Genomic DNA, 25245 nt, shown 5'->3' on the forward strand with positions numbered 1-25245 from the left:
GTGGGCAATTCCAGGGCATGCAATAGAAGGAATAAGGAAAGGAGTGAAGATGGATAGTACCTCTTATAAACAATTACTCAATTGGGATGGGAAAAATTGGCAATTAAAACCTATGGATGAATTATCACAAGAAAATATTAACTATTCTTGGTTTCAGTATAGACAATTATTAGAAAGGTGGAGGATAGATCAAAAAGTGGGTTTGATCAGGGAGGATGTGAATTTGTTGAAACAAATTAAAGATCAAAGTCGAACTCATATAAAAAGAATTTATGGTGTTTTAGTGGAATTGGATTCAGAAACAGAATTAGTTAAAGATTGTATGGTTAAATGGGCTCAAAATTTTGAAGAGCCGATTTTACTAGATACATGGGAGACAATCTGGGTGAGGAATGTTAAATTTACGCAAGCTCAAAATTTACGAGAAAATTTTTATAAAATGTTTTATAGGTGGCACCTTGATCCACAAAAGATGTCACGTGTGTATCCAAATCTGCAGCCTAAATGTTGGAGATGTGGTGTTTGGATGCAACGTACTATCATATTTGGTGGTCATGTAAAAATATAAAGGCTTTTTGGATTAAGATTTGGTGGAATATTCAAAAAAATTTTAATATAAGGATAAAATTTATACCACAATTGTTTTTGTTAGGCATTATTGTTGATTGTGATGATAAAGAAATTATTTTAATGCTGAATTTAATTACAGCAGCAAGGCTGCTGATAGGGCAATACTGGAAGAAGGAGTTTTTGCCTACTTTAGAGGAATGGTTTCTTAAAGTTTCTTATTTATCTGAAATGGCAAAAATCTCGGCTTATTTGAAAGATCAATCGCAAGAGAAATATTTTATGGTGTGGGAAAAATGGGTGAATTTTATACAGCACAAATATGAGATTAGAAAGTATTATTTAGCTTTTGAATAATTTATGTTTAAGATAATGATTAGAACTGTCGTTTTGTTTTGTTTTTATATATTGGAGTTAAAGTATTTAAAATTTTGTTCTTTGAATGTATTTATAATTGTTTGATGTTCATTTAAGTTGTAAGGGTTTTTTTAGTTTTTATTAACCCTGTATTCAGTTCTGGGAAGGAGGGGGGAGGGTGATGGGGGGGCTGGGGGTGGGTGGGAGAGGGGGATTATTTTATTGTAAAACTGTAAAAATTTTTAATAAAAAAAAAGAAATCAAATAATTAAATATTGTAAATACAAATACATACTTAAATGCTGGAAAAATTAATGCTGTGTTTAGAAAATATTACAATGCACTGGAAGGTTTGCCATAGATTCAAAATAATGAACACAAACACAATGAAAACGTCTAACCTCTGCGACACAACTTTATCCTAAGATTTAGTATTACCGAAAACTGCAATATATTGTAGAAAATTAAGCTACGGTCTTGAATTTTCTAATAGTGGAACTTAATTGCTTTCATGACAATAGATTGGTCATTTGGTTTCCTTTTGGCAAATTGTTACTCCCTTGTCATTCCTCCGAGAGTTCCTATATAAAGGACATTCCATTAAATTATAATGTGCTGGTGCATTTCGTATAAGGCGATCGATCAATCGATCGATCAACAGACAGAGACTGACTGATTTATTCGCTTACTCTTTGGATTCTATCTATCTATCTATGAGAATCCAAGGATTCATAGAGTTTTACAGTAAAAAAATAATATTGATAAAAAATACAATGAAAACAAATTATAAATAATTATCAAATAGTGCCCACCAATGTAATTTGTGGAGTGTTTGTTGTTTTTTGTTTAGTATCTTCAATTCAGTGTTAACTCTTGGCAAATGCCAGGACAAGTCCTTACACTTTTCTTGGCATGATTTTGGGAAGCCATTTGCCATTGTTTCTCTCCTAGAATTGAGAGAGAGAGAGAGAATGGCCAAAGTAGGGCTAGAACACATAGTCTCCCAGTTTCTAGCCTGATACCTTAACCACTACACCAAACTGGCATCCAATATACACTGTTTCAGAAGCCAAAATCGTGTTCATACAGGAAGATTGATAGTGAAGCTCTATACAAGTCTACTTGCAAAAAAGCCTCATTAGTTTAAACCAATCAATATCAGTGAAACTCAAAAGCCTGACTAAAACAATTTCAGAATTACTCTAACTGCCAATATAGAACAGTGACTGTATTGTCTGATGTAAACAAAAATAATTTAACTCTTCGTTCCCAGACTATTACTTAGATAGCCATTTATCTACAGCAGTGGTTCTTAATCTGTGGGTCGGGACCCCATTTGGGGTCGAATGACCATTTCACGGGGGTCACCAAACCATGCTGTCCGCCATTTTTTTCCCTTTTCCCTAGCTGTCCTACTCCCTCTTATTGGTGGCCACACCCACTTGGGGGTCACCACAACATGGGGAACTGTATTATGGGGTCACAGCATTAGAAAGGTTGAGAATCACTGATCTACAGAGATACAGACTATTTGACCACAAAGCAGTACAGCCTGTTCAGGGCAGCATTTTAACAATTGTCTTGTGTTCGTAGCTGGCTATTTCAGCAATTGTTTCTGAAATCAGACTCCTGACACCAGGGGGATGTCCTTTGGTCAACTTCCCAGTGTTCACTTTCAACCACTTATGGAGGAAGTGAGTCCTTCAGAATGAGGACACTGATGAATTTAGCAGATGAAGGTTTACGTCTGTGCCAAACAGATTGGTCTGTCTGTGCAGCACAAAAATACAAATGGGAGATGCAAAAAAAAAAAAAAAAAAAAAACTTAAGAAGGTCAGTTTTACTACAATATTTTTCCTTCATCTCCCTGCAAGCACAGTGTTATTAGGAATGGAAACTTGGTGTAATTCATCCAAACTGACTTCCAGCCAAGACACAGAACTATATCATGTTGCAACAACTGCCTTAAAAGGCTCTGTGTTTATAATGAGGAAAGTACAGCAGGAAGAAGACTACTGGGGGATGGGTGGGAGAAAGAATAGAGAAAAAGGACTTCTGTTAACTTGAACCAATTAAAAATAGTTGCTAATAATCCCACACATCCTTCAGGCTTTCCAAGTACAAAACTTAAGTTCAAAACCTTTTCTTTTTTCTACCTTTTCTAAATGACAATTAAATCCTTGATGATTAACAGAGAAATTTCAGAGACATTTGTCATCCTGTAGACTGACATTGTCTTAACAATAATATGACTAGAATTACAAACTTAACTTTTGCAGGAATTTGATGGATAAAAGTTTATCCTGTTGAATCCTATTTAATAAAATTTGTTTCAATTTACTAGTAGACTTTATTGGCAAGATTCCTGCTCTCTTTGCCTGTGAGGTTATTTTTATTTAATAAAAAAAACCTCGTTTGATGAAAATTTGTTTTGGGTACTTGGATTGTTCATGCTTATTTTATTCTTGCTCTCAAAAGGATAGTTTGCACATTATAGCAATTTATTTGTTTTCTTTACACCAAATAATAATATATTTAATATTACAGTACTATAGATATAAAATCATGGTAGTATAAATATGAATTCTGGGAATCATCATGTACTTTTGATTAATGCAATGTTTTTATCCAAGTGCTCTTGAGATTATGGCTGTCTATTCATCATCGTGTTTTCTTAAGCAACCCAGTTTTCTAAGTTCACATATTAGAGTGAAAAATAAAGTAACAACATCAGTCTTTACAGCACATTAGATTAAAATACCTACATTTTCAGTGCTACCATTTACTATATATGTATTATGTGTATATAAATGCATTCATTGTTTGTGTGTCTCTTACACATTTATGAAAACTGAGTACTGAGTGAAAAAGTTCTATTTGCCTATCACTGCGCCTGTCCCAACCAATCAGACAAGCTTCATAAGTCTCCTTAATCAGGGTCAACCATAGTAGTAAGCTCAAAAGAAAAAATATGACTTCCCCTTTCTGCCATCTGAAGAATTGCTAGTATCTTTTAACCCAGTATCGGTAGAATATAAAGAGGCCTAGGTATATTGTATTCCAAGGCATATTATGAGCTTACAAACATACTCCTAAAACACCCCTCTCAAAAATCTGCTTAACATTTTATTAAGAACACAAAACAGCAATGAAAAACAAGAATAGGTATTAGTTTTAAAGGAGGAGCTTAAGCTTCAGAAGTATAAAATAAAGGCAACATAAGTAGACCCATCTAAGATGGGGTTAGAACTTAAATAAAATTATCTTTGAAAGAAACAGAGCTTTGAGCAGAAAATAAAATCAAATTTTATGCTACTCTCTGGTTACTAACCACATCTAGAAAAATTATGTGAGAAATTTCTTGCTCATAAAAGATTTTATCACATTGCTTTAGTAGCAATATTCTTAATTGGTATGCATATATGTGTATGTATGTGTATATATGCACAATACAAGTTTAAAAGTTCTCTCCTTTCCTCAGCCATCTGCTTTTTCCAGAGAAATTCAAAAGAACTCAAATTTCCAACAAATTTGTTTCTTGCTATTTCATCTCAAGGAAAGGGGAAATGTTCTTGCTCATATATTTAACAAACCTATTTTTATAGACATCTTACTACCGGTAAGGGACAAGGACAAGGACAAGGGATTAGTCTATAGGTCAGTTGTAGATATCTTCTCATCAAATGGGGATTTTTATAAGTTTTCATTACAAGAGGTATCTGTTACATAAGGGATCTGTGTATGTGGAATAATACAGTCACACATGCAATCATTGAAGAATACAGAATAAATGGAAGAAACTATTCTTTCAGTTCACTCTCCAAAACTTCATTTAAGGCAGTAATGTAATACTAGCTTCAGTTCATTTGTGCTTTCATTTTCACTCTTGCATCTTAAAACACTCATACTCCAAAACCTGTATGTCAGGGGTTCTCAACCTTGGCAACTTTAAGACTTGTGGACTTCAACTCTCAGAATTCTGGGAGTTGAAGTCCACAAGTCTTAAAGTTGCCAAGGTTGAGAACCCTTGCGTATGTGGTTATAATAAAGATGCTAGTGTAATTACAGATCTGCCTTGTCTTCCATTTTTTAAATGATGCCAACTATTTCAGTCTAATTAAAATACAAGTACAGAACATAATAGTCTGTTATAAATGAGTAATATTTTAGGGCTTGAGCACTGCAGACAATCTATTATCCTTCCAAGGAAGGTGTCCTGTACTGTGGTGTTGGCTCTGCAACTGGAGAAGTGATTGTTTTTAATCTAATTTTGGAGTTCCTTAGGATTTTAAAGGTTAGAATGAGAATGATGAAATAGCAAACTTCATATTCACATTAATCTTTGAAAGCTTAAATGTGGACTAAACCTTCTATTTTCAGGGCAGGTGTTGGAATGTTTTCCATACTTAGAGTTATATAAGGGGAAAAGAAAAATTATCTACATATTACTGAGTCTGCCATAAACCTAAAAGTCTCCTATAGTCCATGATTCTCAAACAATAGTGTTTTAGTTCATATATAATATGACATTAAAGGAAAGAAAAGCAAACCACATAATGGCTGAATACATTACAGGAGATTAAACACGTCTTCTAGTTGAGCGTCTTTATCTCTACAGGGCAATATCCATGTAATTCTCTTGATAACCATTCAGAAGAGGTTTTTCCATAAAGACTTTTGCCTTTCCAGTCTGACTTATAGCTCTGAAATTTCCTGATACTCTTTCATCACTAACTAAACTCAACTTGTTTACAGTAGCTTTAAAGCACAGAGAAAGTTGGCTAGGGGTTGTCACCTGTCATTCACAACTGAATTGCATGTAGTCAGAATTATTGTTGTGTGGTATAGTTTAGAAAATAATAAGCTATATTTTTTTTATTGAAAATTTTTAAACGTTTTACAAATATACAACCAAAAACAAATCAACCCTCACCCCATCCCTCCCAAGCCCACCCCTCCCTCCCCCCTCCCCGAACTTCCCAGAACTGAATATAGGCTTATCTAAAATTTTAAAATATCTAAACAAATTTTACATCTTATAATAATAAAATATATGTAAGCATTAATAAAAAAAATACTTAAAAAAGAAAAAAGAAAGAAAGGAAAGAGAGAGAGAAAGAAAAAAAAGATAAAAAAGAAAAAACAAAAGACGGAAAAAGAAAAGAAAAAACAATCTATACAAGTTATAAGAAAGCTAAATGATATTTTTCCATATCCAAATTATATTGTATAAAATTTATCCATTTTTCCCATACAACAAAAAATATCTCTTGAGATTGCTCCTTTAAGAAAGCCGAAATCTTTGCCATTTCCGCCAAATAAGAAACTTTATAAAACCACTCTTGCAAAGTAGGCAAAGATTCCTTCTTCCAATATTGTCCTACTAGCAGCCTTGCGGCTGTAATCAAATTTAACATCAATATAACTTCCTTAGCATCACAGTCAGTAACAATACCTAATAAAAATAATTGCGGGGTAAATTTTACCCTCCTTCTAAAAATTCTTTGAATATTCCACCATATCTTAATCCAAAAAGCTTTTATATTTTTACACGACCACCAGATATGATAATAAGTAGCATCCAAACAACCACATCTCCAACATTTAGGCTGTAGATCAGGGTACATAATAGACATTTTTTGTGGATCAAGGTGCCATCTATAAAACATTTTATAAAAATTCTCTCTTAAGTTCTGTGCTTGTGTAAATTTAACATTCCTCACCCAATAAGTTCCCAAGTATCCAATGGGATTGGTTCACCAATATTTTGTGCCCATTTAATCATACAATCTTTGATTAATTCAGATTCTGAATCCATTTCCACTAAAACCCCATAAACCCTCTTAATATGAGTTGGTCTTTGATCCCTTACTTGTTTAAACAGATTTTCATCTTCTCTAAGCCAACCCATATTACAATCCATCTGCCATCTATCCACTATTTGTCTATATTGAAACCATGAGTAAGTAATATTTTCATGTACTAAATCTTCCAAAGATTTTAACTGCCAATTTTGACCATCCCATCTAAGTAGTTGTATATAAGAAACCATATCCATCTTAACTCCTCTCTTTATCTCTTCTATCGCATGCCAAGGTATAGCCCATAATGGTATTTTAAAATCACTTTTGTAATATTTCCTCCAAACCCGAAGTAAAGAAATCCTTATAATATGAGATTTAAAGACCCGGTCCACTTTTTTATTAAATATTAAATAGGCATGCCATCCAAAAAGTAAATCCCAACCCTCTAGGTGGAGTATTTCTACATTTGTTAAATTTACCCAATCATTAATTAATGTTAAGACCACAGCATCATGGTATAATTTCAAATTTGGTACCTTGAGTCCACCTCTCACACGAAAATCTTGCATAATTTTAAGTTTTACCCTCGGTTTTTTCCCTGCCCAAATAAATTTATTAATACCCTTCTGCCATTCATTTAAGTTAAGTTCATTCTTTAAGATAGGTAACATTTGAAACAAAAAAAGAAATTTTGGTAAAACATTCATTTTAATAACTGCAATTCTACCCATAAGAGATAACTGTAAGTTATTCCAATTCTTTAAATCCTTCTGTACCCCAATCCACAACTTTTCATAATTATTTTTATACAATTTTACATTAGAAGCAGATAATATAACCCCCAAATATTTTACCTTATCAACAACTTCAAAATCTGTTAAATTAACCAAGGTCTGTTTATCACAGTTAGTCATATTTTTAGGTAATATTTTAGTCTTATTATTATTAATTTTAAAGCCCGAAACACACCCATATTGATGAATCAATTGTAATAATTTTACTACCGAGTGAGTAGGTTGAGACAAAGTCACAACCAGGTCATCTGCAAAAGCTCTTAACTTATATTCTTTTTTATTAATCTCTATTCCTTTAATTTCTTGAGACTCCCAAATTTTAATCAACAAAATTTCCAGTGTTAAAACAAATAATAACGGAGCTAATGGACATCCCTGTCTTGTACCCTTTTTCTATTGTAAAAACCTCTGACAAACCCCCATTAACAATAAGTTGAGCAGTCTGTTTTTGATATATATTAGATAAAGCTTGTAATATATTTTGTCCAAAATTCATCTCCTTAATTAAACATAACATAAACTGCCAATTCAATTGATCAAAGGCTTTTTCGGCATCCAAAAATATCAGCCCTGCAGAAACTTGGTTGTTTTTATCTAAATATTCTAATAAGTTAATAATTTGTCTAACATTATTTTTCATATACCTTCCAGTTATAAAACCCGATTGATCCTTGTGTATAAGCTGCTGCAAGACCCCCATAAACCTTATAGCTCCTTTCACCTTCTCATCTAAAGGATTTGAAATTAAAAGCTTCTCTTTTAATTTAATCTCATCTTCCAATTCTTTACGTTTCCGAATCTGCTTTTGTCTATGAAAATTATTCATTTTTATCAGAATCCCACGCATAAAAGCTTTGCTTGCATCCCATACCATTGACATTGATGTTCCCTTATACATATTTAAAACAAAATAATCCTTTAAGCATTCCTTTAATTTTTGAACATTTTTTTCTTATTTAAATAAATTCTCATTCAACCTCCAGGATCTCCTCTCCTCTTTCTCAGCAACCAGTTCCATCCAAACTGGACTATGATCTGTCAATGACCTAGAAAAAATTTTTACATTCTTCACCCTATTATATAAGTCTGTTGTAGTCAAGAAGAAATCAATCCTTGAGAAAGATTGGTGTCTATCTGAGAAGAAGGTAAAGTCTCTTTCCTCCTGATTACGTTCACGCCAACAGTCTCTCAATTCCCAATCTTCTTTCAAATCAAAAAAAGCTTTAGGTAGTTTAGCCTGTTTAAAGAGGGTAGAAAAACCTTTTTTGTCTTTCTGTGTATCTAGAACACCATTCCAGTCTCCCATTAATATCACTGATCTATAATCCAACAAGGTTATTTTCTGATGTAACAACCTATAAAATTGTTCCTGCTGCTGGTTTGGTGCATACAATCCCACTATTAGTATTTTCTTACCATATAGGCCAAGTTCAATCATAACATATCTTCCTTGAGGATCTGATTCTATCAAGCAAGCTGGTAAATTTTGCTTAACATAAATCACCACACCCCCTTTTTTCCCAGGGGCAGGAGATACAAAATGAGATCCAAAGCGAGCATTAGCTAAATATTTTTGATCCTTAAGTAGAATATGAGTTTCCTGCAAACAAATAATGTCATTATTATGTTGCTTTAAATAATGAAAGATTTTCTTTCTCTTCTGGGGAAAGTTAAGACCGTTAACATTCCAGGTCAGAAACTTTGCCATCTCCCTCAACCAGGAGCCTGGAGAAGATTCCCTCAAGATCTGCTAGTGAAGAATGTGTTGCAGAGCTTTTAAGTCTTGCTCCTCCCACCGGCATCGAAACAATCTGATGAGAAGATTCTTTAGCTTCTTTCTTCTGCTGTTCCTTTTCCTTACGTTTATGTGCTGCACGAGTCATTCTCTGTTCTTTAACCTCTGCTTGACGCATCCATTCCACCTGCCCAGCAGCCATCAAACCTAGTCCTTCAGACTGCTGTTCCACCTCTTTATCACTCAAAGCTCTCTGAGTCATGGATGAAGATGAGCCTGCTCCCAGGACCGTGTTATAAAATTCTTTAGCTTTAGCAACCGTATTAAGTCTATAACGTATCCCCGCATGGCTCGAAACAATACCCATCGGAATCTCCCATCTGAATGGCATCAATCTTGTTTTAAGTTCATTTGCTAAAAAAGCAAAATCTTTTCTGCTTCTTAAAATTTTGGATGGGATTTCCTTTAAGATAATGATATCTTGGGCAGCAATCTGAAATCTCTTGTTATAAAAAGCTTGTAAAATCTGATTGCGCAGAGACTTCTTAGCAAAATAAATCACCACATCTCTTGGCAGATTCTTCTGTTTCACAATCCAAGAGTTAACTCTGTAAATTTTTTCCACTTCTCCACATAGTTCATCTTTATCTATATTCAAGACAACAGCTAAATCATTGATCACCATCTCCATCAGATCTTGATTCATATCTTCTTTAAGACCCCTAATTCTCAAGCATATTCCATCTGTCTATACTGAAACATAAGAATATCATCTTGTGAAGTTTCCACCTTTTTTTCCATATCTTGAAATTTATACTCAAGAAAATCTACTTTTTCTGCGACTTCTTCCGCCCTGGAGTCCAGCTTCACGACCACAGAAGCCAATCCAGATAAAGCTGAGACTATATCTTCCCTCAAAATAGTATTATTCTGTACAAAAAGCTCCTTCATTTCTTTCTTCATTTCCTCCTTACTTTCAGACTTGCTCTGTTCCAGAAGTTGCTTCACTTCCTCCCTAAATTGAGACACAGCATTTCCCATTATATCTTAAATGTCTTGTGCAGACACTGATGGGGGAGGAGAAGGTGGAGATGTAGCCTTAGGTTGCTGCACCGGTGGTGTTACTTTAAGTTGTTGTTGAACAGTTGCAATAACAGGAGAAGAAATCACCTTAGAGACTATAGAGGCTGGTTGTCTCTTTGAAGCCATTTTTTTTTTAAAAAAAATTAGTCTCTCTTTCTTTCTTCTTAGAAAAGAAAAAAAAATGCTTAAATCTTTACAAATGAAAAAAGACCAAGAAAAGTGCAATAAAAATAAAAACTTCCAAAGCACTTTAAAAGAAAAAAGAAAAAGAAACTTAAAAGAAAAAAAAGAGCAATGCTAAACATGCATTTCATTCAGTCCGTCTTTTCTTTCCGGAGATAGGAAAAAAAAACTTTCAAAGCGCCATTTTACTTTCACTCTCACTTTCCGCCCCCAAAAAAAAATATCAAAAAAAAAAAATCAGCATAGGCTAAGAAAAGAATTAAAAAAAAATAAATCTCTAACTCTAAGTAAAATCCTTTAAACAGTTCTGTCCGCTTTAAAAATCACTCACCAGAAAACTTTAAATGCGGAGATGGTAGCGGCGTTTCACTTTGCTTCCGAAGAAACAAAGACAGCTGAGAGGCGGAGAAGGCAGGAACTCCGAGGGAGCGCTCCTTCTGCCCCCTCAAAGAAGAAATCCAGAGGAGGTTCGGAGGTTCTACCTCTATTCCTGCAGTCTCTACCCCTTCCCTTCACCCAGGAAGGGGATTTCGAACTGCGGGCCAGCTGATGAACGCTGTGCTCCGCAGATCTGACACCGTCTCAGGAGGACGGCTACAAAGTAGCCGCCATCATCGTCGCTTAACCACCGGAAGTTTAAGCTATATTGAAGGGGAAAAATTCCAACCGAATGTTCCTCAGATATCCTGCTGTCAAAAATGTATATTAATTCAGCTGTCCATGGTTAGGAAGAAACATCATAAACCTACGGTAGTCTAAATGAAAAGGATAATCCAATGGGAATTATAATACAAAATAAAATGTAGAAGCACTGAGTCCAATAAGATTAGTATCTGTACTTATTATATTGTTTAAGCATTATATTTTGTATGCATATGATTCTTAATATTTCAGTTTATTATTACAATGGCCTAACAAACACTCTACTAAAACTGAAAGCTTTCTTTGAAACTGACATGTTATTGTTTCATGTTTTTATCATGAAACATGATATATATTGAATGTTTAGTCTATTACAACAAAGATAACAGAAAGTCTTGTATTATATGAACACAAGAACATTAAAAATAATTTTTAAAATGCCACAGATTTCTTCTTATGTAAATACCATTGACAAGTTACCCTCATTCTGAAGTATATTTTTTTGTCATTTTAAAAAACATATTTTGAAGGACAGCTTTTTCTCCTCTCTGCCATACTAATAGATTTCCTGATCAAAAGGAAATGGTCAATGGGCTGGAAAAAGAGATAAGGATATATATTCCTAAGAGCCAGCTAAGAGCGTCACATAGTTGTTCATCTTCCCACACAACACACAGTTGCAGACTTTTATTTTACGATTATTTGTTTATTCATTATTTGTCTTTGAGCAACTTTAAAATAGGACATTAATAAAGGATTCAATTTTTATTTTGCTATTAAAAAAGTAAGTATTCATTCTATTGGTTGGTTGCTTTTTAACTCATGTTTTGTTTTCCTTTCCCAGGAGGGCCCTTCAGTTCCAAAATCAACAGAGCCACTTAGTACTGAAAAAGAAATAAAAACTAAAAAGTCAAGGAAAAAGAGCAGAGACAAATCACTCAACCAAGATGACTGGGACACGTTGCCATCAGATTCTGCAGTTTCATTGCCATTACCAGATGATAGTTTCTCATTAAGTGCAAAAGATACAAGGTAGGCAGGAGATGTTTTTACTTTGTTAGTGAAATAAGTAACTGGAAGGCATAACACATTTAAAGTTGACTGTTGCCCAGGAAGTGGTTGCTTGGGAAATTTACCACAGTAACTCAAGTAACATTACAAATTAAAAGTCACTTACTACCCAATTAACTCCCTTTTTATATTCATGGGCAATACAAGAATGTAGTAGTATTTTAATATCATTTCAGTACATGCATATGATAACCTAAGGGTTCTTATTCAATGTAGTACCTGGGAATTAATGAACAGGAAATTAATTATTTTGAATTAAGAAAGAATAAAATAATGACGTGCTTTATGTAGTACTACAAACTTTGCTATTAAAATATACCTGTGTGTGTGTGTGTGTGTGTGTGTGTATAATATATATAGAGAAGAATTATCTTGAATGCTTTTTGATGCACTCAAAAATAATATCATTTTATAATATAAATGATGTCGCAGTTGCGACTGCTGCCTGTGGATGGCTCTAGTTTGAGCTGATAAAAGGCAAAAGATTTCTTTCTCCCATATTTGGGTCGGCAGGGTGCATCAAAAAGCACTCAAGGTAATTCCTCCCCCTGTCTCTTCCCTCCCTGACACAGCTGACAAAAGTGAGAAAGAGCCTGTGGGTTAGAGGTTAACACAGCTGCTTAACATGCAGACAGCCCAGGTTCGAATCTCAGAAGGGTATGTCTGGTTGATGAGAACTGAAAAGTTTGAAATAGCTATTCCATTCTCCCTTAATTCTTTGTTAAAATCCAAATTTTATAATATTATACATATATATTAGTTTCCCATGTGGCAGATAGTTAAAAATTAATGTTTGGGGGTTTGGGCTAGTTTTCCTTTCTGGAAAGCCTGGCCTTCTTTCAGTAGGAGGCTTGAGGTAGAAAATGAACTGGAGGGAATGAATAATTTCTAGAAGCACAAAAGAGCAAAGGTCAGCAGATTTTTCAGCTAAAGAGCAAGGCTGCCCATTTATGGGGACACTGCTCTGAGGGCTCAGGTAGGAACCAGCAATTCCCAAACCAGAGATGTCCCCTATGGAAATATACAAGAACCATTTTATCTCAAGAATTCCAAAAGGATGCACCAAGTATTTGACAGTTTGAAGGGCAGGAAGAAGTCACAAGTTTATTTTTTTTATGCCTCTAATGGTATAAAAGTAATTTTGATCTTCTCACTAGCAGTAGGCAACCTATTTATTTATTTATTCTTGTCCGCAATAAAAGTTCTATCTAGCCAAGCTGTCTCTGTAAGTCTTCTACCAAACTGAACCAAAGAATCAAGCTAACTTATGAAATGTCATAATATTCCAAGTCCAGCGTGAGAAGCTGGACAGATTAATTTCCTACTCCATACCTTCATTACTGTGGGAAGAGAGTGAAGGTCTAGATTTAAAAAAAAGGATGGGAAGACTTAAAAGTGCATTGATTCAAATCACAAATGTCTGACTCTACCATGATAATATTCTAAGGGAAATTGATTTTTCCATTTCAAATTTGGGATTAACAATTGTGAATCTGTTCCTTTTTCTACAACCCCTTTTCTTTTTCTGGCAGTGGAAACTGGCCTATAGTGTCTGACTTGGAGGAAAGGGAGTCCCACCAATCCCTAGCCCCAAATAATCTTCTTTTTACTGGGATTGACATAAATGAAGAGTTAAGGACCCAGAATCCTCTCCTGTCCAGGTATAGTTAATTTGAGGAAATATTCTTGTTTTTCTGTGTACTTATGGATTTGGATTTGCATCTTGTTTATGGAGGTTTTAAAAAAAATGCAACCATAGATAAGCTTATTCTGGCTTTTTGAGTTTCCCTTACATAGTTTTTGACTATTTATTAGATTTTGGTTTTCTGAATGACATTGTGCTGCTTGAATTTTGCATGTTTCTGAAGTCTTGGTTTTCTTATCTTTTTGTTCTTAATTGTTCAGGCTACCTGGTCCTCTATCTGATCTGAGAGAAGTTTGGGGAGCCTGTCTATTTAGTGGCTCCTCTTCTCTTCCTGGCCCTCGCCTCTGCTTTCTGCTTTCTCTGGAAGTCTGATGGTGTTGACATTTCTATTTCTTCAGATGATTCTTAGTATTCTATTGTTTCTTCAGTCTAAAAAATGATGCTCAATTCAGTTTCTTATACTGGTATAAGAAAAGTAAAATGTATTCTGAAAGTATTGCTAAATTTCTTTCCACCATTCCAGCTATTACATCAGGTCCAATTGTCTAACCCTGTATGCTATATTTGAAAGTAAATGCGTGTTTGTGTGGCAAGTCAAACTTTATGTGCAGCATAATCTATTTTGTGTTTGTTCTCATGAGGCACCTCAATATATTTAAACATATTCTCTAATAATCTAACATTGGTAAGAAGCACACAGAATGAAATGCCTGGCTGACTGTAGCATATATTTCAAATAAAAACAGCAAAGGCATTTTTTTTGAATAGTCATAAAAATTGATTCCTGATTGAATCAATAATTGAGAGTAAATTGAAAATAAAGTGGGAGGGGGAGACTCCTCTTGATTTTCAATGATGTGCCATGAGTTACGCTACAAAAATGAGGTGGAACCAGGACGAGGAAATGGATCTTACAGAAAGAAGCTAAATTAAAATTATATTAAATATTGTAAATATGATTGTTTCATGTGAATTAAATAATTTCCCCTTCGGTTATATTAATAATTATAATTTAGTGCTAATTTTTGCAATAGTTCTGAGGGCTTCACCCAAGGCGTGAAGTTCTGAGGTGTCTTGTTCACTCTAATTACAGATACTAGATATAGAGTTGCTTCGATTTATAGATAAACATAGATCAGATCTATAAGTTTTAAATCTACTAAATTGAGTGGAATATCCCCAGCCAAGTACTGTGACCATCACTTTACTTGAAGGCTTTTTCTATTTTTGAATTCTAGGAAGGCAGTGAAAAGAGAAGCTTTATTGAATTCCTAGTGAGTTATCTTACAGTGTTGGTAATCTATATTCAATCTGATGTCTTGTAACTTGCTTGGACCTGAACTTGATTGTTATCTAGGCAGAATACAGTATTCTCCATTTTTCTAGTGAAAGTGCTACAGTAGTACATAGTTTGCATTCCCAACTACTGAAATGCATCAGCACTCATAAAACAGTTGGGCATAAAGCAAATATGGTGAGGTCAGATCCTGCAAAAGTCAAGATGGGAGGTTCTGACAGCAAATACAGGCCTACCAGATCTGGACTGCAACAATCCAGACCTCAAGCCTGCAGCAAAATATTACCCTGAGCTTTGCTGCCCTCTAATGATCATCTGCATTTTTGCAGGCAAGATCTGCTGACTGGGAGGAACAATGATGTGAAGTACCAAGGAACAACTGATCAGTTTCAATTTAAGAAGGGAGATCACTCAGGGTAGGCGGAAAACAGAAAATGGTTATCAAATTATGGAAATAGTAGCAACTTAAGGCTGTTTCATTGGAACTGAATCAGTCAGAGAAACATGTAGAATAAGAATCAGAATGTTATTTGGTGAGGCTTTCTAGTAGATGAAAATACTTCGTATTTTAATTGGTCTTAGAGTAAAAAGGCATATCATGAATTGGTAAGCATCCTACACATTTGTTCAGAATTCAGTATTGCTACATTCATTGCGTTTATTCCATACTAAATTGGATTGGGATTTTAGCTGTAATTTATTACATACAGAAGGATGCAATATAGAAGTCTAAACTAGATCTCGCAAATCCAAATGGTATTTATGGACTATTGGAGCTATAATTGCCAGAATTTCCATTGAGAATTTTGGGAGTTACAGTTGCTGCATACTTGAAAAGTACAAGACTGGGAAATGATGATATAAATTAAACTTAAAACTGGAAGAGCTTTAAAATCCAGAGACATGTGGTCATATCATCTAAAATTCATTTCTGGTCTGATAATTTTTCTATATTCTGTATTCAAATCAGGATTAATTTTAAGTCTATCATGAACATCAGGTGAACCAACCGACAATTCCATAAATTCAAATGTCTAATACAATAGCACAAAATAATGTTGTTGTGGAGAGAATAGGAGATGAAAGGAGTATTATATATGTTCACCTCCTTGAGCTACTTATAAAGTAATAAAGGTGGAATAAAAATCAAATAAATAAATAAATGCTACAGGAATATATTTGCATCTAATGATTCTCTTGCAGAAATTTTATATCATTGATGCCTCTGACCTCTTGCCTCATGAAATCAAACAGATAGCTTTTCAGTGCATGTGCATGCATGGCTTTGAAACTTCTGTGATGTGGAATTTATTGCCAAATTGAAATGAATAAATGTTTCCATTGTTGGCAGCCTAAATAATGAAGGCCTCTGTAGTATCACTGCTGAAGAATCAACCAGTGAAAACACTGTTGTGGCACAACCAGATGTGATGGCACTGGAGAAAAACCTGCACAAGGGAGATTCCTTGGGAGGCACTAAAGAAGAAGGACAAGATCAAAGGCAACAGATGCCAATGCTTTCTAAGCATGGTGAAGGATGCTCTCCACTAAGTTCTGAAAGGAGCACTGAAGGCTTGCCAGCCATGATGTCAAACCCTGCTATTATAAATGATAAAGACACCAAAATTGTATCTCTTGTCAGTGGAACAGATGCTGACTGTTATGCTACTACTTCTGCAAGAGAATATGAGAAAGATCCAAATAATACTGCTTTGGAGCAGATTCCTTCATTAGACTCTACTTGGACACCAGGATCTGAAACCAAGGAAAGCAATTCCAGTGAATTAGATTCATTGAAACAGAGTGAACTGTTGACTGAAGGAGAGAAGACACACATTAACCTGTGGCTTAAGAGTGAGAAAGACAGAGATTCTTTTACCATTAAAGAAATCAGACAGGAGACTGAATTGGAAGTGAGCCTAAATAATGAAGGCCTCTGCAGTAACACTGCTGGAGGATCAATCAGTGAAAACACTGTTGTGGCATATCCAGATATGACAGTGCTGGAGAATAACCCACATAAGAGAGATTCCTTAGAATGTACTGAAGAAGAAGGAAAAGCTCAAAGTCAATATATGCCAGTGCTTTCTGAGCATGGTAAAGAATGTACTGCACTAAGCCTTGAAAATATCCCTAGAGGTTTGCCTGCCTTGGTGTTATACCCTGCTATTGTGAATGACAAAGACACAAGAATCGTACCTCTTGTCAGTGGAACAGATGCTGACCATTATGCCACTACTTTTACAAGACAGTATAAGGAAGATCCAAATAATACTGTTTTGGAACAGATTCCTTCATCAGATTCTACTTGGACATCAGGACTTGAAACCGAGGAAAGCAATTCCAGTGAATTAGATTCATTGCAACACAGTGAACTGTTGACTGAAAGAAAGAAGGCACACATTGCTCATTTGCCTAAGACTGAGAAAGGCAGAGATTCTTATACCACTAAAGAAATCAGACAGGAGACTAAATTAGAAGAGAATAACAAGGAAGAGGCTTTAATAAAACCAGTGGGACTGAACACAGGTAATGTAGACAACTTGGTAATGAAAAAAGAAAACTGTATTCCAAATAATCTCATAACAGGAAATTCAGACATTAATAAATATGGTTTTGATCAGAGCATTGTTGAGTTCAGAAGTGTCATCAGCGAAGATAGCAACAGTGAAGTGAACAGAGGGGACAGTCAATTCCAAGTATTTCCAGAAAAGAATACTGAGGTGCTGGAGGATCCTCCTACTATATCCAGTTTGTCCTCAAACATGTCAAACCTGTTACCATTAACCATGACAGAACAACCAATTGGTGACTTTTCATCTGGAAAGGAATGGCTAGAAAAGGCCATCGGTCCAAAACCAAACCTCTATTGTGTCGATTTACCAGTTAGCGTGGAACCTTCTGATGCATCCTTGTTGCCAGAAATAAAAAACAAAATGCAAAAAGCAAATGCATCTCAGAACACACCAGAACAGATTACAAAGGAAATCATACAAACCGAATCTATGAGCAAGGGAAATACAGCTTTAGCTGACCCAGAAAATGTTATGTATATGGTGAAGGAAGAATCTGTTGGGGATAGACTGTTGTTACTTGACAGAAGAACAAGAGATTTCATGAGTGAGAATGACCTTGCTGAGTATAATAAAGAAGAAACTATAATAGCTGTTTCTTCCAGAAACAAAGAGGATGGATGTCAAGAGGTCCCATCCTCAAGTCAAGTTATACATGAAGATATAAACTGCCCCCAAGAGACATCAATAACTTTTGATATGAATTCAAGACAGATCAGTCCAGATGCTGCCTTGGATGATTATTGGAGTTCTCAAGTAAGTGGTTTAGAAACTAATATCAGTGGCAACATTTTAGAAAAGAATCTCAGTTTGGCAGGTAATCTGAATATACTCAATGATCATTCACCAGAATTAAGTGAGAACTTGGAGCAAAAAACCACAACTATAAATGAAAAAAATGTAGCCAGTCTTGAGTCTTCTGAACAATTACTTTTACAAGGAAAAGACAGCTTGCAGACTTGTGATCTTTTAAATTCCAGTGTAGAAGATATTCAGCTCTGCTTTCCAGTCAATAAAGAGGATGAGGTTGCAGATGGCTCACTGTCTCTGCGTTCTGAAGACAACGATATTATGCAAAATAAAAAAGAGGAATCCTGGGAACAGCCATTTGCTCAAAAAACCAAATCAGAATTGGAAGACCAGTTGATGGATAAAATAAATTCAGAGGATAATGCCTCAAATGCAGAAATAATTGCAGTATCTAAAACAGAACTTGAGTCCCACAACTTAAATGGACAGGCCAGAAGTGCTGAATGTCTTGCAACTGAGAAAACAAACATTCTAGAGGATGAAACCCACTCTGAAAATAAAAGATGTGCCTCAACAGCTGGCAGTGACCCAAACTCTGTACCTATGACTACTGCTGAACAAAGCAGTGCTGTGGGGAAGAATGAAGGTAATGAAGCTAGACAGGAGGAATGCAAAACAGGGATGAAAAAACAAGAAACTGACACAACTTTGGCACAAGAAACCCATATCAAATTGGACTCCACACAGCAAGTGCAGCTGGAACAAGCAACTGAAGAAAATGACCCTTGTATAAAACATGATTATTCTGGCAGCCCTTCAGGATCAGTAGTTGGAGCAGAAACCAGTCCCCAGCCATTAAAGCTTGGAGTCTTAGGTGATAATAGCCTAAGGACAAACAATTGTCCATTCATGAGCAATGATTCCAAAGAATTTTTAGAAACTCATCCTAAAGAGTCTGTGGAAAATCAACAGATGGTGGGCATTTTAATGACATCTCCCCAAGTGCAGTCAGACAAAAGCTCAATGCCCTCTGGCATCATCTGCAAGGCAAGTGAAGACAAACAGCATATTTCAGACCCCGAAGATAAAGACCTGGATCACGATGGTCTTCAAGCAGTTGGGAGTTCCCAGGGACAGAACTCTAACCAGACATGTCCTGAGAGGCTACACCCATTGGAATTAAATCATTTCACTGGCCATGAAGAGCTTGATAAAAGTGAACTACAACAAACTGGAGACAAACTACACAAGCTCCAAAAAGTACTTGGTGGGCCAGAAGCAAAACCAAATAATCTATTAAATGAAAATGCATCTTTAACACATATTTCTGAATTTGTGGGAAATCCCACACAAAACAACAACCTGCCAAATGTATTAAACTCACTGGAGGAAGAAAATCATCCTAGCAAAGAAATCTTAAACAACTTAAAGCAAGACCTTTCTAATTCTCTGTTTTCAGATGGGGCTTTGGAAGGAGCAAGCCAGAGGGGTGCATTTGCTGAAAAATCTATTACAGTTAAACAGTTGGGTGGCTTAGATGAACTGTCAGACAGCAAATACACAAGTAATACTGACGTTACAAACTTTATTCCAGTGACACAGAAAACTGCTAGTGTCAGTACTGAACAGGCACAAACCCTGCAGGAGAGTTTAACCTGTGTAGGTGAACATTCTAAGGATAATGGGACTGATGTTAACTTACCAAGCAAAGAACCAGAATTGGATGAACAAAGTTTACATACAGAGATAGAAGAGCACCTGAGTTTAATAAATGAAACTATTCTGAAAGATGAGCAAGTAACTTGCAAAGGGGACTTAACTTTCTTGCCTTCTGAAAACATAGGAATGGATGAACATCCTCCTGGATTACCTAATAGTCCAGAAGTTCCTTTGAGTGATGCTTGGCATAAAACATACCCTGTTGAAAAGACTGACATCCTATCTGTTAGCTCTCAAGCAGAACCAAGACTTCTTTCAACATCAGCACTTCTACATAATGAACCCAGCCAAGTAAGCTGCCAGCCTGCAGACTTTATGTATCATAGCCCTAATGTTGAATTTAAAAAAAGTGAACCAGAAGCTGTGGCATGTCAAGATGTCTTCGATACCTCTTCCAGTCTGCAGACTGCAGCTGCTACACCCATTGACTCAGATGATGCTTTTGTAGAGAATAGCACAACTGATCAAAGGAAACCAGAAGTAATGAATTTAGATGATATTCCTTCAGAAGCTGTTCCAGGAAAAGGATCTTGCATCCCAGGCCAAGAGTTCCTTTCAGAAGAGCATGTTTTAACCTTGCAGGATGTTTCTGAAATCAGGCAATCTGAAAGAAATTTGTCACCATTTAATTTCAAGAAGCTGCAGGATGAGATCTCGGCAATTAAACTAAAAGGGGATAAAAGTGATGTACATTTCAAAGCCCAGCAACTTAACAGCTCAGCAGAATCTCTACTCAGCCTTTCAAGTTTAGAAAGGAAGTTTTTGGACTTGTCGTCACTCGATAAGCAAGCAAATTGTAAGGAAGACACTGCTACAAATATAAGTTGTGAAGATAACAAGCACAGTAACAATGAAGAAGAAAGCAAATGTGATTTTATAGAGAAATTTAACCTTCCCAAGATTGAAGTAGATGTTCCCAGGCAGCCTGCAGCAATATCTGAAAAAGAACCAGATATTTCATCTTCCAGGGCATTCAGCATTGGCTTTTTTGATTTCAGAAAACATATTAGCAAAATATTTGAACAGGTAGTACCAAATGCCTTGCCTGCCAATTTGCCTAACCTTGCCACTGAACAGAGTCTGAATGAGAGGGTCAGTTCAGAAGGTAAAGAAATAGAGGTTAAGCAGGAACTGGAAAAAGCTGATAAAAACAATGAAGATGGAGACGCAGAGAATGACTGGAAAACAAAAAAATGCATACTGCCTTTGGAGGCTGAAATCACTAAAGAGAAAACAGCACAGGAACAAGAACACACAGGAATGCTGGCAAACAGTCAGGAATACGATTTGCCAAGTGCCTTTTCAGAAAAGATCCCTATCAACAAACATTGCTTAAACCAAAACTCTCTTGCAACTTTCCCCAAGTTAGTTAAAGTGGATGGCTTATGCAGTCATGAAATAAATGCAGAGTTTCATGATCACCTTTGCTCTTTAAGCAGTGATACTGCTGAGAATCAAGTGAGCACAGAAAAAGTAGAATTTCAATCTAGAAGTTCTGGAAACCAAGAAATGGAGAATCAGCCATTTTCTCCTAAAAATGAAGAATCTTTAATAATTCCTGAAGTTGTTCCAGATTTTGATGCCACAGCCGCTGCTGCTGAAGTAAAGGAAAGTAACTTAATTAATCTGTGTAACTTTGAAACAGATGAACCTGAAGAACAGTTCATGTATGATGGAAATAAAAACATCAACAAGGGAAATAGTGACAACAGTACTGAGCTAGCCAAGATTTCAACACTGTCATTTCTTAGAGATGATCTTGATGCTCATAAAGAACAAACAGATCAGTCCAGGATATTGCTTGATGAAAATCTGAATTTTTCCAATGAACATACATTACAGAACCAAGCTGTTACAGTACTGGATGCCATAGATAGCAATAATTGGTCCATAGAGGAAGAGAAGGGACAGGACACAGCAGAACATAAGCTAATTACTTATTTTAAAAATGAAGTAAGTCCTGTTGAGTCCAAATTGGGATCCAGCAATGTTCAAGAGAGTTGTATAGAAAAAACAAATGACATCAATTTGAGCACAGCAGAAGGACCAGGTTTTTCTAATGATATTCCTAAAGCAGATACTGCAAGCATGTTAATCACCAACAACTGTGATGCAGTTTTACAAGCCAGCATAGACATTCAGTCACCTGATGTAAAGCGGCATTCAGAAACCCTTCAAGGGATGAAACAAACTGTATGGACAGATGTGGATATGGCTTATTTAAATCAACCCAAAGAAGAACATTTAGGTTTTCAAGATATCCAGGAAATAATGTCACCTTTTTCACATTCAGAATTGGAGCAAAGCTTTCCTAGTTTGCTTGAAGACATGGCAATGGAAGAATTACCCCCTGAAAGGTATTTAATTTAAAATTAACTGTAAAAAGAATTCAGTATATTGATGTTCAAGCAAGATAGTTATTAGGGAGGATGGATCAAGCATTTTTTTAAAATTGAATTGAACTTTGTTTAGCATGTTTTATCTTGCAGCAGGGATGGCCTACTTAGGAAGGGCCCTTTAATTCTTCACCCAAAACTAATGAAAATACTGGATTTTAAGAAAGTAATGCAACTTTTTACAGCCTTAGAGCTGTACAGATGTCAGGTTTTTCTGAGTGCTAACACTTAGGCTATAATTCAATATACACTTTCCAGGCAGTAAGCTTCAGTATACAACCATTAAGGCAACAGGCTAGAAACCGAGAAACCATGAGTTCTAGTTACACCTTGGGCACAAAGCCAGTTGGATGAGCTTGGGTCAGTTACTTTCTCTCAACTCTAGGAAGGAGGCAATAGCAAATCACTTTTGAAAAACCTTGCCAAGAAAACTGCAGGGTCTAATCCAGGCAATATCTAAAGTAAATTCTGACTCTAAGGAACACCACCACCCTAAAAAAAAATATGCTTTACTGAAGTCAAGGATCTTATTTCTGGATATACAATTTAGGATTAAAAATATATATTATTAGAATCTCTCAGTTGTCAGTCATATTCTAGTAGCTATAACCAGATAGCTCTACTTTAGCTGTGTTTATTAATACAAGATCTTATATATAAAGAAAAAGTTAACTTGGGATATCTCTGACTGCTATAGTATAATTCACCTAAATTACTCAAAATTCTTTTCCAATGTTCCCTGGTATTCCAAAATGTTCATTTTTATATTCATGTTATTTCAGAATTTCCAATGAGATTTGATTGAGATCTTAATTCATATGGCATAACATTGGTATACAGATGTATGGGGTCTGAGGTTTGCAGGTTTATTTAGCAAATGTATATACCGTAAATGCCGGCGTACAAGGCGACCCAGTGTATAAGACGACCCCCGTCTTTATAGCCGGGCCGCATTCCTAGAACGTCATCTTATACGCCAGAAACTACCAGTATTTCCGGCGTATAAGACGACTCGGCGTATAAGACGACCCCCGTCTTTGGCGATGATTTCAGCGCTCGCGGAAGTCGCCTTATACGCCGGCATTTACGGTAGCTATAAGTTGCTTTTTTATGTAGCATGTTCAAGATTATTCTCCCACAGAGAAAGCAACTGAACTGTTAATATTTCGCAGCCGAGGAACAAATTAAGAATACTACAGACCTGTTCTCTAGTTTTATATCCACGTTTTTCTTTCCAATTTTTAACCATATCATTGCCTCTTGGATCCGTACAACAAACTGTAAAATAGCCATATTTTGGTTGGGTTCTTTCGGCAAACTACCTTTTAGTCTTACAGTATATTGTTCATGATTCTAGTCATTATTTCAGTTGTTCTCCCCAAATTCAAAGAATCATGGATCAAATGGGAGAAAATAATCTTAATATCTAACCCTAAAACTATTTTAAAGAAATTTTCTAATTAGACTTGTACCAATGACTCATTCCAGGATGTAGCAAACTTTTTAAATTATTTTAAATATATCTTTTAGGGCAATGGTGGCGAATCTTTTAGAGACCGAGTGCCCAAACTGCAACCCAAAACCCGCTTATGAATTGCCGGGTGGGCGTGGCCACTGAGTGGGCATGGCCCCCAAGCTGTCAGCTTGTGCTTGCTCACTTGCTGTCCACTCCAACTCGTGTTCCCTCTCTCGCTGTCTGCAGCAAATGCTGCTTCCGCTGAAAGTTGCTCCTTTTATAGCCTCTCGCCTATTCCCAGACTGCACATGTGCGGAGAACTGCACATGCGCGAGGAGGAAGAGAGAGCAGCTCAGCCCAGCAATGGCTCGCATGCCACCAGAGACTGCTCCACGTGGCCCCTGTGGCACACGTGCCATAGGTTCGCTACCATTTTAGGGTATTCCTGATCTTAGCTTTGAAACTTAGGGAATGTTTTCTGTGAATTATTATCATATTTGAGCCCACAGGCTTCCTTCTGCATTAACTAGTCTTGTCGTAACCTTGTCATAACCTTTCCCAATCTCTTCTTGCTGTACCTGAAAGGGGCACTCCAGCGTAGCTGCCAATGAACTTTACCCAAGGCTCAGAGAAAGACACTAATTGTTCTAGATGCTTGGGGATTTGGGACCTGCAGGGGGGAGGCTCTTTAAATAATTTCTTTATGAAAAAGATTTGAACACTGGACATTTAGATTCACATAACACTCTAAACCAAAATAAAACAAACCATTTTATGGCAACATATGTGGTGGAAATCCAGCCAATTGTGGTTTAGTTGATAAATTATAGTTAAGCAAAACATAGATAAGTGTACTCCATGAAACACAGCTCAATATTACAAACCAATTGCAACATTGGTAGATTTTTAAAATTGCAAAATAGTAAGTGGAAGAAAACTGCTTTATTGTATCCATCATTGACCAAGACTGAGCCTGGGAACTAGTATTTGGACTCAGCATTGGATGAGGTAAATTATTAAGACTATATCTTACTTATTTATTTATTTAGCATATGAAATGCAGCAAGTCTTATTTGTCTAGGGACAAACTATTTCCAATAGAATATGATGCAACTTTTGAGTGATATACTAATTTATATAAACTTTTGGGGCTGTGATCACGTGTCATGAATA

At 35.9% G+C, this 25245-nt stretch overlaps 1 protein-coding gene across 7 annotated transcripts in view; it reads left to right on the forward strand.

Moving 5' to 3' along the window:
• The window catches only part of TACC2 (transforming acidic coiled-coil containing protein 2), a 192923-nt gene that overhangs the window by 26754 nt on the left and 140924 nt on the right, over nucleotides 1–25245 (forward strand). For 5 of the 7 annotated variants that reach the window (XM_039336137.1, XM_039336318.1, XM_039336473.1 and 2 more), the window contains exons 3-5: nucleotides 12010–12197; nucleotides 13769–13897; nucleotides 16530–22577. In XM_039336137.1, the coding sequence (XP_039192071.1) occupies nucleotides 12010–12197; nucleotides 13769–13897; nucleotides 16530–22577 (6365 nt within the window). The remainder of the gene's footprint in view (nucleotides 1–12009; nucleotides 12198–13768; nucleotides 13898–16529; nucleotides 22578–25245) is intronic. The other 2 variants (XM_039336549.1, XM_039336620.1) reach the window with 2 other exon arrangements.

This window comes from Crotalus tigris, unplaced genomic scaffold, assembly GCF_016545835.1.
Source record: "Crotalus tigris isolate CLP2741 ecotype Arizona unplaced genomic scaffold, ASM1654583v1 scf7180000017536.10889498, whole genome shotgun sequence".
In the NCBI taxonomy this organism is placed as follows: domain Eukaryota; kingdom Metazoa; phylum Chordata; class Lepidosauria; order Squamata; family Viperidae; genus Crotalus; species Crotalus tigris.